Here is an 18,186-nt window from a genome sequence, read left to right on the forward strand (position 1 = left end):
GACCCCCGAACATCCCACAGTTATATACAGACGCCCCCATATCCAGAGACCCCCGAACATCCCACAGTTATATACAGACCCCCCCATATCCAGAGACCCCGGAACATCCCACAGTTATATACAGACACCCCCATATCCAGAGACCCCCGAACATCCCACAGTTATATACAGACACCCCCATATCCAGAGACCCCGGAACATCCCACAGTTATATACAGACCCCCCCATATCCAGAGACCCCCGAACATCCCACAGTTATATACAGACACCCCCATATCCAGACACCCCTGAACACACCACAGTTATATAGAGACGCCCCAATATTTTATGCCCTCTCATACTTTGCAGTTCTCCTGCCCGGCATGTGTGGGGTCTACGTCGCTCCCTGGTGGGAGATGTCCCCTTCTTCTTTCTTGGTGGTCTCCTCGGGATATTGGGGCATTGTCTCTGGGAGTTTCTCTGTGACAGGGGGGACGTCAGGAAAACCTGAGCCATGTGTGCCGGTGAATGCCGGCGTTACGGGGGGGCCGTGATTACTGGTGCAGCAGTTGGGACCCCCCCCACTGGGGGATATGTGATCCATGGTGTGGATTACACCTGTCACACTTGTTGCCGGCAGCAGTATGGCCGCCCTGTGTCCGGATCTGCTCAGCCTCTCACTAGAGACCTCTGAGGACCAGTACGACACCGACCTGGACGCCGCAGGTGAGTGCTCCGCGCCGCCGTCCTGCTGGGCGAGCGCCAGGTGTTATCAGAGCCAAATGTAAGGAGTTGCCTAATCCTATGCCATCCCCGACAAGCAGACGTCCATCATGACTGCAGGCTGCCAGGGCTGACCTGTCAGTGCCCGGGTGGTGCCGTCTCTGCAGCAGAGGACTGAGCAGAACTCTCCCCTTCACCCCTCAGAGTCGTCTCCCACCGAGGCCACTGACGGGATGCACTTGCACATGCAGGCGTGCCACCAGGTGGGCGTTCTGCCCGCCTCGTACTTTCTCCGTCACATGTACAGGACACGTGTGGATCTGAAGCATCATGGACTGGGGCCTCGTGGAGCCCGCGCTTTGGCCGCAGTCCTGCAGGTAAGTGTCCCACCGCAGTGTCAGCAAGCTGCAGTCCTATGTCAGGTGACTGCACATTCTCCGCAGCCCCATGCTCTCTGTATTCCAGACTAACACAAGCATCACCCATCTGAGTCTGGAAGACAACTGGATTCAGGCCGAGGGGCTGAAGCACCTGGTGCTGGTGCTGAGAGAGAACCACTCCATCCAGGAGCTGGTAGGGACGTGACAGACTGTGTGTATCTACGAGCAGGCCAACTGTATACTCAGGGCTGTATTCTCTGCTCCACCAGGACCTGTCTGACAACCACCTGGGCGAGCGGGGCTCGGACGTGCTCTCCGCCATGTTGCTGGACAACCTCTCCCTCATTGACCTCAATCTAGCGCGTAAGTTATTGCGCCACCCGCCACAGGAAGGATCACTCCTAATACACCCGCCGGAAGGAGGCTACTACTAGATAACATATTTAACCAAAATAATGGGCAAAATTCAAAAAGAGCAAACAGTAACTCCAACAACAGCTGTAAAGCCATAATGACGGGAGACGCCCCCAAAGTGTAAGAAAATCTGAAAACCTGCTTATAAACCATGGAAAGGGGCTGAAGAGGGAGGGAAGGGGGCCGAAATGTGCAGGCAGTCAGCGCCCACGTCATCAGAGCACATCCACACCACCTATAGCCATCCCCGCACGGGCTCCAGCCTCTCCAGGACACCCGTAAGTCAGGCCATTATGCACGGTACGTCATGCCTGGGAGGGAATTCATCAACCATTTCGCTTTTTCATTTGGATTTATTTGAGGAATTGTCCTTATTTAATATTAGAGCATTTTACTCTTCCCTCTGCACTGGGAGGTGATTTGTGTATTGATCAGCTGGAGGATGGGACTGTCCCTCCCAGGGTCACGATAGGACCCTACCTCCCAGCGTTGTGAAGGGAACCTCCCTCCCAGCGTTACAATGGGATCGTCCCTTCCATCGTCGCGATGGGAACCTCCCTCCCAGCATCGCAAAGGGACCGTCCCTCCCAGCGTCGCGATGGGAACCTACCTCCCAGCGTTGTGAAGGGACCTTCCCTCCCAGCGTCACAATGGGACCGTCCCTCTCAGCGTCGCGATGGGAACCTCCCTCCCAGCATCGCAAAGAGACTGTACCTCTCAGCGTCACGATGGGACCCTAACTCCCAGCATTGTGAAGGGACTGTTCCTCCCAGCGTCACGATGGGACCGTCCCTCCCAGTGTCGCGATGGGACCCTCCCTCCCAGCATCGCAAAGGGACCGTCTCTCCCAGCATTGTGAAGGGACCATTCCTCCCAGCGTCGTGAAGAGACCATCCCTCCCAGCGTCGTGAAGAGACAGTCCCTCCCAGCGTCGTGAAGGATCTGTCCCTTCCAGCATCGCAATGGGACTGTCCCTCTCAGCGTCGCGATGGTACCCTACCTCCCAGCAATGTGAAGGGACTGTCCATTCCACTGTCATGATGGGACCGTCCCTCCCAGCGTCGTGATAGGACCCTCCCTCCCAGCATCGCAAAGGGACCGTCCCTCCCAGTGCCGCGATGGGACCCTACCTCCCAGCGTTGTGAAGGGACCGTCCCTCCCAGCGTCCCGAAGAGCCCGTCCCTCCCAGCGTCGCCATGAGACCGTCCCTCCCAGTGTCACCATGAGATCGTCCCTCCCAGCGTCGCCTTGGGACCATCCCTCCCAGCGTCGCCATGGGACCCTCCCTCCCAGCGTCGCCATGGGACCCTCCCTCCCAGCGTCACCATGGGACCGTCCCTCCCAGCGTCACCATGGGACCGTCCTTCCCAGCGTAGCCATGGGACCCTCCCTCCCAGCGTCGCCATGGGACCGTCACTCCCAGCGTCGCCATGGGAGGGTCCCTCCCAGCGTAGCCATGGGACCCTCCCTCCCAGCGTCACCATGGGACCGTCCCTCCTGGCATCACGTGCTCCTTTTTATGTTTTACAATCATGTTTTCTATGACACAATACAGATTGTTCTGTTTTATACTTTGGCCTCATCTCCCTTCATAACAGGTTTATTATCGACACCATCTGAGGATCAATGTGATGTAAGGGAGATTAAGAGAGAAATACAAGTGCTTCTCACAAAATTAGAATATTATCAAAAAGTTAATTTATTTCAGTTCTTCAATACAAAAAGTGACACTCCTATATTATATAGAGTTATTACACACAGAGGGATCTATTATATAGAGTCATTACACACAGAGGGATCTATCATATAGAGTCATTACACACAGAGGGATCTATTATATAGAGTCATTACACAAAGAGGGATCTATTATATAGAGTCATTACACACAGGGATCTATTATATAGTCATTACACGCAGAGGGATCTATTATATAGAGTCATTACACACAGAGGGATCTATTATATAGAGTCATTACACACAGAGTGATCTATTATATAGAGTCATTACACACAGAGGGATCTATTATATAGAGTCATTACACACAGAGTGATCTATTATATAGAGTCATTACACACAGAGGGATCTATTATATAGAGTCATTACACACAGAGGGATCTATTATATAGAGTCATTACACACAGAGGGATCTATTATATAGAGACATTACACACAGAGGGATCTATTATATAGAGTCATTACACACAGAGGGATCTATTATATAGAGTCATTACACACAGAAGGATCTATTATATAGAGTCATTACACACAGAGTGATCTATTATATAGAGTCATTACACACAGAGTGATCTATTATATGGAGTTATTACACACAGAGGGATCTATTATATAGAGTCATTACACACAGAGGGATCTATTATATAGAGTCATTACACACAGAGGGATCTATTATATAGTCATTACACACAGAGTGATCTATTATATAGAGTCATTACACACAGAGGGATCTATTATATAGAGTCATTACACACAGAGGGATCTATTATATAGAGTCATTACACACAGAGTGATCTATTATATAGAGTCATTACACAGAAGAGGGATCTATTATATAGAGTCATTACACACAGAGGGATCTATTATATAGAGTCATTACACACAGAGGGATCTATTATATAGAGTCATTACACAGAAGAGGGATCTATTATATAGAGTCATTACACACAGAGGGATCTATTATATAGAGTCATTACACACAGAGTGATCTATTATATAGAGTTATTACACACAGAGTGATCTATTATATAGAGTCATTACACACAGAAGGATCTATTATATAGAGTCATTACACACAGAGTGATCTATTATATAGAGTCATTACACACAGAAGGATCTATTATATAGAGTCATTACACACAGAGTGATCTATTATATAGTCATTACACACAGAGTGATCTATTATATAGAGTTATTACACACAGAGGGATCTATTATATAGAGTCATTACACACAGAGGGATCTATTATATAGAGTCATTACACACAGAGTGATCTATTATATAGAGTCATTACACACAGAGGGATCTATTATATAGAGTCATTACACACAGAGGGATCTATTATATAGAGTCATTACACACAGAGGGATCTATTATATAGAGTCATTACACACAGAGGGATCTATTATATAGAGTCATTACACACAGAGGGATCTATTATATAGAGTCATTACACACAGAGTGATCTATTATATAGAGTCAATACACACAGAGTGATCTATTATATAGAGTCATTACACGCAGAGGGATCTATTATATAGAGTCATTACACGCAGAGGGATCTATTATATAGAGTCATTACAGGCAGAGTGATCTATTATATAGAGTCATTACACACAGATGGATCTATTATATAGAGTCATTACACACAGAGGGATCTATTATATAGAGTCATTACACGCAGAGGGATCTATTATATAGAGTCATTACACACAGAGGGATCTATTATATAGAGTCATTACACACAGAAGGCTCTATTATATAGAGTCATTAAACACAGAGGGATCTATTATATAGAGTCATTACACACAGAGGGCTCTATTATATAGAGTCATTACATACAGAGTGATCTATTATATAGAGTCATTAAACACAGAGTGATCTATTATATAGAGTCATTACACACAGAGGGATCTATTATATAGAGTCATTACACTCAGAGGGATCTATTATATAGAGTCATTACACGCAGAGGGATCTATTATATAGAGTCATTACACACAGAGGGATCTATTATATAGAGTCATTACACACAGGGATCTATTATATAGAGTCATTACACACAGAGTGATCTATTATATAGAGTCATTACACACAGAGGGATCTATTATATAGAGTTATTACACACAGAGTGATCTATTATATAGAGTCATTACACACAGAAGGATCTATTATATAGAGTCATTACACACAGAGTGATCTATTATATAGAGTCATTACACACAGAGGGATCTATTATATAGAGTCATTACACACAGAGGGTTCTATTATATAGAGTCATTACACACAGAGGGATCTATTATATAGAGTCATTACACACAGAGGGATCTATTATATAGAGTCATTACACACAGAGGGATCTATTATATAGAGTCATTACACACAGAGTGATCTATTATATAGAGTCAATACACACAGAGTGATCTATTATATAGAGTCATTACACGCAGAGGGATCTATTATATAGAGTCATTACACGCAGAGGGATCTATTATATAGAGTCATTACAGGCAGAGTGATCTATTATATAGAGTCATTACACACAGATGGATCTATTATATAGAGTCATTACACACAGAGGGATCTATTATATAGAGTCATTACACGCAGAGGGATCTATTATATAGAGTCATTACACACAGAGGGATCTATTATATAGAGTCATTACACACAGAAGGCTCTATTATATAGAGTCATTAAACACAGAGGGATCTATTATATAGAGTCATTACACACAGAGGGCTCTATTATATAGAGTCATTACATACAGAGTGATCTATTATATAGAGTCATTAAACACAGAGTGATCTATTATATAGAGTCATTACACACAGAGGGATCTATTATATAGAGTCATTACACTCAGAGGGATCTATTATATAGAGTCATTACACGCAGAGGGATCTATTATATAGAGTCATTACACACAGAGGGATCTATTATATAGAGTCATTACACACAGGGATCTATTATATAGAGTCATTACACACAGAGTGATCTATTATATAGAGTCATTACACACAGAGTAATCTATTCTATAGAGTCATTACACACAGAGGGATCTATTATATAGAGTCATTACACACAGAGTGATCTATTATATAGAGTCATTATACACAGAGGGATCTATTATATAGAGTCATTACACAGAGGGATCTATTATATAGCGTCCTTACACACAGAGGGATCTATTATATAGAGTCATTACACGGTGATCTATTATATAGCGTCATTACACACAGAGGGATCTATTATATAGAGTCATTACATACAGAGTGATCTATTATATAGAGTCATTACACACAGAGGGATCTATTATATAGAGTCATTACACACAGAGGGATCTATTATATAGAGTCACTACACACAGAGGGATCTATTATATAGAGTCATTACACACAGAGTGATCTATTATATAGAGTCACTACACACAGAGGGATCTATTATATAGAGTAATTACACACAGAGGGATCTATTATAGAGTCATTACACACAGAGGGATCTATTATATAGAGTCATTACACACAGAGTGATCTATTATATAGAGTCATTACACACAGAGGGATCTATTATATAGAGTCATTACACACAGAGGGATCTATTATATAGAGTCATTACACGCAGAGTGATCTATTATATAGAGTCATTACACACAGAGTGATCTATTATATAGAGTCATTACACGCACAGGGATCTATTATATAGAGTCATTACACACAGAGGGATCTATTATATAGAGTCATTACACGCAGAGGGATCTATAATAGAGAGTCATTACACACTGAGGGAACTATTATATAGAGTCATTGCACGCAGAGGGATCTATTATATAGAGTCATTACACACAGAGGGCTCTATTATATAGAGTCATTACACGCAGAGGGATCTATTATATAGAGTCATTACACGCAGAGGGATCTATTATATAGAGTCATTACACGCAGAGGGATCTATTATATAGAGTCATTACACGCAGAGGGATCTATTATATAGAGTCATTACACGCAGAGTGATCTATTATATAGAGTCATTACACGCAGAGGGATCTATTATATAGAGTCCTTACACGCAGAGGGATCTATTATATAGAGTCATTACACACAGACGGATCTATTATATAGAGTCCTTACACACAGAGGGATCTATTATATAGAGTCATTACACACAGAGGGATCTATTATATAGAGTCATTCCACACAGAGGGATCTATTATATAGAGTCATTCCACACAGAGGGATCTATTATATAGAGTCATTACACGCAGAGGGATCTATTATATAGAGTCATTACACACAGAGGGATCTATTATATAGAGTCATTACACACAGAGGGATCTATTATATAGAGTCATTACACACAGGGATCTATTATATAGAGTCATTACACACAGAAGGCTCTATTATATAGAGTCATTACACACAGAGGGATCTATTATATAGAGTCATTAAACACAGAGGGATCTATTATATAGAGTCATTACACACAGAGGGATCTATTATATAGAGTCATTACATACAGAGTGATCTATTATATAGAGTCATTACACACAGAGTGATCTATCATATAGAGTCATTACACACAGAGGGATCTATTATATAGTGTCATTACACACAGAGGGATCTATTATATAGAGTCATTACACGCAGAGGGATCTATTATATAGAGTCATTACACACAGAGGGATCTATTATATAGAGTCATTACACAGAGAGGGATCTATTATATAGAGTCATTACACACAGAGGGATCTATTATATAGAGTCATTACACACAGAGGGATCTATTATAGAGTCATTACACACAGAGGGATCTATAATATAGAGTCATTACACACAGAGTGATCTATTATATAGAGTCATTACACACAGAGGGATCTATTATATAGAGTCATTACACACAGAGGGATCTATTATATAGAGTCATTACACGCAGAGTGATCTATTATATAGAGTCATTACACACAGAGTAATCTATTATATAGAGTCATTACACACAGAGGGATCCATTATATAGAGTCATTACACACAGAGTGATCTATTATATAGAGTCATTATACACAGAGGGATCTATTATATAAAGTCATTACACAGAGGGATCTATTATATAACGTCGTTACACACAGAGGGATCTATTATATAGAGTCATTGTAATATACCTGGCGGCGTCCTTGCATGGTGGTCCATCTCCCACTGTGCAAGAGGGCGCACTTGATCTCCTGTCCAGAATGTCTCTCTGGCTTCCCTCCATGCTGTCTGTTTGTGTCTGTTTCTGCTGCTTAAGGGCGGCGCCCGATCACTTCCTGCCTTTTGTACCTGCTGTGGGTCACACCCCTTGTGCGTCCTCAGCCTATTGCTGTCTGTCACTTGGTATATAGCTCAGCAGCTCCCTTCTATCCCTGCCTGAGCATAGTGTTTCCTTCAGTGTGTGCTTGCACTCTGAAGGTGCCAGGTCCCGTCTCTTGTCTCCTGCTTTTTGTATCAGTTCCCGTGTCTGAACTGAGTCCTGTATGTCTCCTGCTTTGCGGTATCAGCTCCCGTGTCTGAACTGAGTCCTGTATGTCTCCTGCTTTGCGGTATCAGCTCCCGTGTCTGAACTGTGTCCTGTATGTCTCCTGCTTTGCGGTATCAGCTCCCGTGTCTGAACTGAGTCCTGTATGTCTCCTGCTTTGCGGTATCAGCTCCCGTGTCTGAACTGAGTCCTTTCTGTGCTCTCTTGTCTGTCCTGTCTGAACACGCTCCTAGCCTGTTCCTCTCGCCTTCTAGTGGCCGATTTCCTAGACCCGCTCCTGTGTCTGGTCTGTCCTGTCTGAACACGCTCCTTGCCTGTTCGTTCCGCCTTCTAGTGGCCGATTTCCTAGACCCGCTCCTGCGTCTGGTCTGTCCTGTCTGAACACGCTCCTTGCCTGTTCGTTCCGCCTCTCTGGGGGCCGTATTCCCAGACCCGCTCCTGTATCCCTCTGCAGTGTCGGTCTCCTCCGTACACTCAGTTCCAGTCTGAACTCTCTCCTGTCCTTTACCTGTTTTGCCTCTATGTCCGTTCCCTTCCTTTTTCTGCAGAGTCTGAACTCGTACCTAACTCCTGCTTGTTGTCTCTGCAAGTACTGTGTGAGTATCTGGCTCTGTCTTTCCCTTCCTGTCTGTTCCGTGTGAACAGAGCCCTGTCCTCCCTGCTCAGCCTTGTCTGCACTCTAGCTGTGCTTGCCTGTAACCCTCTGCCTGTATTGTTCCTGAGTCCCGGTGTGTACTGGGTCCTATCCCGCCTGTGTTCCTACCTGCTAGTGCCTCCCTGTCTGCACTCTAGCTGTGCTTGCCTTTACCCCCCTGCCTGCATACCCGCCTGCCTGCATACCAGTCGTGCCTGCCTATACCCTCCAGTCTGTGTGCCAGCCTACCAGCCTGTTCCTGTATTCCCCTGTGTGGGTCAACAGCCGTGTCCGGGGTCTGTCCTGGAGTAGCACCTGGTCCCTCTGCTCGATTCCTCCTTGGTACACTGGCGTCGTATGCCGTCGTGCGACCCTGGTCGGATCGGGTGAATACTTAGTCACGCCCCTCCAGGCATTCACTCTCCGGCACGGTCCAGTGGAATCACTACCAATCACACGCACACGCCGCTTAGCCCGGGCGTGTGCATAACAGTCATTACACAGTGATCTATTATATAGCGTCGTTACATACAGAGGGATCTATTATATAGAGTCATTACATACAGAGTGATCTATTATATAGAGTCATTACACACAGATGGATCTATTATATAGAGTCATTACACACAGAGGGATCTATTATATAGAGTCACTACACACAGAGGGATCTATTATATAGAGTCATTACACACAGAGTGATCTATTATTTAGAGTCACTACACACAGAGGGATCTATTATATAGAGTAATTACACACAGAGGGATCTATTATATAGAGTCATTAAACACAAAGGGATCTATTATATAGAGTCATTACACACAGAGGGATCTATTATATAGAGTCATTACATACAGAGTGATCTATTATATAGAGTCATTACACACAGAGGGATCTATTATATAGTGTCATTACACACAGAGGGATCTATTATATAGAGTCATTACACGCAGAGGGATCTATTATATAGAGTCATTACACACAGAGGGATCTATTATATAGAGTAATTACACACAGAGGGATCTATTATATAGAGTCATTAAACACAAAGGGATCTATTATATAGAGTCATTACACACAGAGGGATCTATTATATAGAGTCATTACATACAGAGTGATCTATCATATAGAGTCATTACACACAGAGGGATCTATTATATAGTGTCATTACACACAGAGGGATCTATTATATAGAGTCAATACACGCAGAGGGATCTATTATATAGAGTCATTACACACAGAGGGATCTATTATATAGAGTCATTACACACAGAGGGATCTATTATATAGAGTCATTACACACAGAGCGATCTATTATAGAGTCATTACACACAGAGGGATCTATTATATAGAGTCATTACACACAGAGTGATCTATTATATAGAGTCATTACACACAGAGGGATCTATTATATAGAGTCATTACACGCAGAGGGATCTACTATATAGAGTCATTACACGCAGAGTGATCTATTATATAGAGTCATTACACACAGAGGGATCTATTATATAGAGTCATTACACACAGAGGGCTCTATTATATAGAGTCACTACACACAGAGGGCTCTATTATATAGAGTCATTACACACAGAGCGATCTGTTATATAGAATCATTACACACAGAGGGCTCTGTTATATAGAGTCATTACACACAGAGGGATCTATTATATAGAGTCATTACACACAGAGTTGTCTATTATATAGAGTCATTACACACAGTTGGATCTATTATATAGAGTCATTACACACAGAGGGATCTATTATATAGAGTCATTACACACAGAGTGATCTATTATATAGAGCCATTACACACAGAGGGATCTATTATATAGAGTCATTACACACAGAGGGATCTATTATATAGAGTCATTACACACAGGGATCTATTATATAGAGTCATTACACAAAGAGGGATCTATTATATAGAGTCATTACACACAGAGGGATCTATTATATAGAGTCATTACACGCAGAGTGATCTATTATATAGAGTCATTACACGCAGAGGGATCTATTATAGAGAGTCATTACACACTGAGGGAACTATTATATAGAGTCATTGCACGCAGAGGGATCTATTATATAGAGTCATTACACACAGAGGGCTCTATTATATAGAGTCAATACACACAGAGGGATCTATTATATAGAGTCATTACACACAGAGGGATCTATTATATAGAGTCATTACACACAGAGGGATCTATTATATAGAGTCATTACACACAGAGGGATCTATTATATAGTCATTACACACAGAGTGATCTATTATATAGAGTCATTACACACAGAGTGATCTATTATATAGAGTCATTATACACAGAGGGATCTATTATATAGAGTCATTACACAGAGGGATCTATTATATAGCGTCGTTAAACACAGAGGGATCTATTATATAGAGTCATTACACAGTGATCTATTATATAGCGTCGTTACACACAGAGGGATCTATTATATAGAGTCATTACACACAGAAGGCTCTATTATATAGAGTCATTACACACAGAGGGATCTATTATATAGAGTCATTAAACACAGAGGGATCTATTATATAGAGTCATTACACACAGAGGGATCTATTATATAGAGTCATTACATACAGAGTGATCTATTATATAGAGTCATTACACACAGAGTGATCTATCATATAGAGTCATTACACACAGAGGGATCTATTATATAGTGTCATTACACACAGAGGGATCTATTATATAGAGTCATTACACGCAGAGGGATCTATTATATAGAGTCATTACACACAGAGGGATCTATTATATAGAGTCATTACACACAGAGGGATCTATTATATAGAGTCATTACACACAGAGTGATCTATTATATAGAGTCATTACACACAGAGGGATCTATTATATAGAGTCATTACACACAGAGGGATCTATTATATAGAGTCATTACACGCAGAGTGATCTATTATATAGAGTCATTACACACAGAGTAATCTATTATATAGAGTCATTACACACAGAGGGATCCATTATATAGAGTTATTACACACAGAGTGATCTATTATATAGAGTCATTATACACAGAGGGATCTATTATATAGTGTCGTTACACACAGAGGGATCTATTATATAGAGTCATTACACAGTGATCTATTATATAGCGTCGTTACACAGTGATCTATTATATAGAGTCATTACATACAGAGTGATCTATTATATAGAGTCATTACACACAGAGGGATCTATTATATAGAGTCATTACACACAGAGGGATCTATTATATAGAGTCATTACACACAGAGGGATCTATTATATAGAGTAACTACACACAGAGGGATCTATTATATAGAGTCATTACACACAGAGTGATCTATTATATAGAGTCACTACACACAGAGGGATCTATTATATAGAGTTATTACACACAGAGGGATCTATTATATAGAGTCATTAAACACAAAGGGATCTATTATATAGAGTCATTACACACAGAGGGATCTATTATATAGAGTCATTACATACAGAGTGATCTATTATATAGAGTCATTACACACAGAGTGATCTATCATATAGAGTCATTACACACAGAGGGATCTATTATATAGTGTCATTACACACAGAGGGATCTATTATATAGAGTCAATACACGCAGAGGGATCTATTATATAGAGTCATTACACACAGAGGGATCTATTATATAGAGTCATTACACACAGAGGGATCTATTATATAGAGTCATTACACACAGAGCGATCTATTATAGAGTCATTACACACAGAGGGATCTATTATATAGAGTCATTACACACAGAGTGATCTATTATATAGAGTCATTACACACAGAGGGATCTATTATATAGAGTCATTACACACAGAGGGATCTACTATATAGAGTCATTACACGCAGAGTGATCTATTATATAGAGTCATTACACACAGAGTAATCTATTATATAGAGTCATTACACACAGAGTAATCTATTATATAGAGTCATTACACACAGAGTGATCTATTATATAGAGTCATTATACACAGAGGGATCTATTATATAGAGTCATTACACAGAGGGATCTATTATATAGCATCGTTACACACAGAGGGATCTATTATATAGAGTCATTACACACAGAGGGATCTATTATATAGAGTCATTACACACAGAGTGATCTATTATATAGAGTCATTACAAACAGAGGGATCTATTATAGAGTAATTACACACAGAGGGATCTATTATATAGAGTCATTACACACAGAGTGATCTATTATATAGAGTCATTACACACAGAGGGATCTATTATATAGAGTCATTACACGCAGAGTGATCTATTATATAGTCATTACACGCAGAGGGATCTATTATATAGAGTCATTAAACGCAGAGGGATCTATTATATAGAGTCATTACACGCAGAGGGATCTATTATATAGAGTCATTACACGCAGCGGGATCTATTACATAGAGTCATTACACGCAGCGGGATCTATTACATAGAGTCATTACACGCAGAGGGATCTATTATATAGAGTCATTACGCACAGAGGGATCTATTATATAGAGTCATTACACACAGCAGGATCTATTATATAGAGTCATTACACACAGAGGGATCTATTATATAGAGTCATTACACACAGAGGGATCTATTATATAGAGTCATTACACACAGAGGGATCTATTATATAGAGTCATTACACACAGAGGGATCTATTATATAGAGTCATTACACACAGAGGGATCTATTATATAGAGTCATTACACACAGAGCGATCTATTATATAGAGTCATTACACACAGAGGGATCTATTATATAGAGTCATTACACACAGAGGGATCTATTATATAGAGTCATTACACGCAGAGTGATCTATTATATAGAGTCATTACACACAGAGGGGTCTATTATATAGAGCCATTACACACAGAGGGATCTATTATATAGAGTCATTACACACAGAGCGAACTATTATATAGAGTCATTACACACAGAGGGCTCTATTATATAGAGTCACTACACACAGAGGGCTCTATTATATAGAGTCATTACACACAGAGCGATCTATTATATAGAATCATTACACACAGAGGGCTCTATTATATAGAGTCATTACACACAGAGGGATCTATTATATAGAGTCATTACACACAGAGGTGTCTATTATATAAAGTCATTACACACAGTTGGATCTATTATATAGAGTCATTACACACAGAGGGATCTATTATATAGAGTCATTACACACAGAGTGATCTATTATATAGAGCCATTACACACAGAGGGATCTATTATATAGAGTCATTACACACAGAGGGATCTATTATATAGAGTCATTACACACAGGGATCTATTATATAGAGTCATTACACACAGAGGGATCTATTATATAGAGTCATTACTCGCAGAGGGATCTATTATATAGAGTCATTACACGCAGAGGGATCTATTATAGAGAGTCATTACACACTGAGGGAACTATTATATAGAGTCATTGCACGCAGAGGGATCTATTATATAGAGTCATTACACACAGAGGGCTCTATTATATAGAGTCAATACACACAGAGGGATCTATTATATAGAGTCATTACACACAGAGGGATCTATTATATAGAGTCATTACACGCAGAGGGATCTATTATATAGAGTCATTACACACAGAGGGATCTATTATATAGAGTCATTACACACAGAGTGATCTATTATACAGAGTCATTACACACAGAGTGATCTATTATATAGAGTCATTATACACAGAGGGATCTATTATATAGAGTCATTACACAGAGGGATTATATAGCGTCATTACACACAGAGGGATCTATTATATAGAGTCATTACACAGTGATCTATTATATAGCGTCGTTACACACAGAGGGATCTATTATATAGAGTCATTACATACAGAGTGATCTATTATATAGAGTCATTACACACAGAGGGATCTATTATATAGAGTCATTACACACAGAGGGATCTATTATATAGAGTCACTACACACAGAGGGATCTATTATATAGAGTCACTATACACAGAGGGATCTATTATATAGAGTAATTACACACAGAGGGATCTATTATAGAGTTATTACACACAGAGGGATCTATTATATAGAGTCATTACACACAGAGTGATCTATTATATAGAGTCATTACACACAGAGGGATCTATTATATAGAGTCATTACACACAGAGGGATCTATTATATAGAGTCATTCCACACAGAGTGATCTATCATATAGAGTCATTACACACAGAGGGATCTATTATATAGTGTCATTACACACAGAGGGATCTTTTATATAGAGTCATTACACGCAGAGGGATCTGTTATATAGAGTCATTACACACAGAGGGATCTATTATATAGAGTCATTACACACAGAGGGATCTATTATATAGAGTCATTACACACAGAGGGATCTATTATAGAGTCATTACACACAGAGGGATCTATTATATAGTCATTACACACAGAGGGATCTATTATATAGAGTCATTACACGCAGAGTGATCTATTATATAGAGTCATTACACACAGAGTAATCTATTATATAGAGTCATTACACACAGAGGGATCCATTATATAGAGTCATTACACACAGAGGGATCTATTATATAGAGTCATTACACAGAGGGATCTATTATATAGCGTCGTTACACACAGAGGGATCTATTATATAGAGTCATTACACAGTGATCTATTATATAGCGTCGTTACATACAGAGGGATCTATTATGTAGAGTCATTACATACAGAGTGATCTATTATATAGAGTCATTACACACAGAGGGATCTATTATATAGAGTCACTACACACAGAGGGATCTATTATATAGAGTCATTACACACAGAGTGATCTATTATATAGAGTAATTACACACAGAGGGATCTATTATATAGAGTCATTAAACACAGAGGGATCTATTATATAGAGTCATTACACACAGAGGGATCTATTATATAGAGTCATTACATACAGAGTGATCTATTATATAGAGTCATTACACACAGAGTGATCTATCATATAGAGTCATTACACACAGAGGGATCTATTATATAGAGTCATTACACACAGAGCGATCTATTATAGAGTCATTACACACAGAGGGATCTATTATATAGAGTCATTACACACAGAGTGATCTATTATATAGAGTCATTACACACAGAGGGATCTATTATATAGAGTCATTACACACAGAGGGATCTACTATATAGAGTCATTACACGCAGAGTGATCTATTATATAGAGTCATTACACACAGAGTAATCTATTATATAGAGTCATTACACACAGAGGGATCTATTATATAGAGTCATTACACACAGAGTGATCTATTATATAGAGTCATTATACACAGAGGGATCTATTATATAGAGTCATTACACAGAGGGATCTATTATATAGCATCGTTAGACACAAAGGGATCTAATATGTAGAGTCATTACACAGTGATCTATTATATAGCGTCGTTACACACAGAGGGATCTATTATATAGAGTCATTACAAACAGAGGGATCTATTATATAGAGTCATTACACACAGAGTGATCTATTATATAGAGTCATTACACACAGAGGGATCTATTATAGAGTAATTACACACAGAGGGATCTATTATATAGAGTCATTACACACAGAGTGATCTATTATATAGAGTCATTACACACAGAGGGATCTATTATATAGAGTCATTACACACAGAGGGATCTATTATAGAGTCATTACACACAGAGGGATCTATTATATAGAGTCATTACACACAGAGTGATCTATTATATAGAGTCATTACACACAGAGGGATCTATTATATTGAGTCATTACACACAGAGGGATCTATTATATAGAGTCATTACACGCAGAGTGATCTATTATATAGAGTCATTACACACAGAGTAATCTATTATATAGAGTCATTACATACAGAGTGATCTATTATATAGAGTCATTACACAGAGTGATCTATCATATAGAGTCATTACACACAGAGGGATCTATTATATAGTGTCATTACACACAGAGGGATCTTTTATATAGAGTCATTACACGCAGAGGGATCTGTTATATAGAGTCATTACACACAGAGGGATCTATTATATAGAGTCATTACACACAGAGGGATCTATTATATAGAGTCATTACACACAGAGGGATCTATTATAGAGTCATTACACACAGAGGGATATATTATATAGAGTCATTACACACAGAGGGATCTATTATATAGAGTCATTACACGCAGAGTGATCTATTATATAGAGTCATTACACACAGAGTAATCTATTATATAGAGTCATTACACACAGAGGGATCCATTATATAGAGTCATTACACACAGAGTGATCTATTATATAGAGTCATTATACACAGAGGGATCTATTATATAGAGTCATTACACAGAGGGATCTATTATATAGCGTCGTTACACACAGAGGGATCTATTATATAGAGTCATTACACAGTGATCTATTATATATCGTCGTTACATACAGAGGGATCTATTATATAGAGTCATTACACACAGAGGGATCTATTATATAGAGTCACTACACACAGAGGGATCTATTATATAGAGTCATTACACACAGAGTGATCTATTATATAGAGTCACTACACACAGAGGGATCTATTATATAGAGTAATTACACACAGAGGGATCTATTATATAGAGTCATTAAACACAGAGGGATCTATTATATAGAGTCATTACACACAGAGGGATCTATTATATAGAGTCATTACATACAGAGTGATCTATTATATAGAGTCATTACACACAGAGTGATCTATCATATAGAGTCATTACACACAGAGGGATCTATTATATAGAGTCATTACACACAGA

The 18,186-nt window shown here is 39.7% G+C and overlaps 1 protein-coding gene across 1 annotated transcript in view; it reads left to right on the forward strand.

Moving 5' to 3' along the window:
- The first annotated feature begins 779 nt into the window (after positions 1–779).
- Positions 780–18,186, forward strand: part of LRRC74A (leucine rich repeat containing 74A) — a 72,338-nt gene continuing 54,931 nt past the window's right edge. The window contains exons 1-3 of the mRNA XM_073637464.1: positions 780–1,079; positions 1,168–1,275; positions 1,352–1,445. Coding sequence (XP_073493565.1) covers positions 936–1,079; positions 1,168–1,275; positions 1,352–1,445 — 346 coding nt within the window. The 5' untranslated portion in view covers positions 780–935. The remainder of the gene's footprint in view (positions 1,080–1,167; positions 1,276–1,351; positions 1,446–18,186) is intronic.

This window comes from Phyllobates terribilis, unplaced genomic scaffold (assembly GCF_046119375.1).
Source record: "Phyllobates terribilis strain yellow unplaced genomic scaffold, ASM4611937v1 Scaffold_7__3_contigs__length_470593459, whole genome shotgun sequence".
NCBI classification, from domain to species: domain Eukaryota; kingdom Metazoa; phylum Chordata; class Amphibia; order Anura; family Dendrobatidae; genus Phyllobates; species Phyllobates terribilis.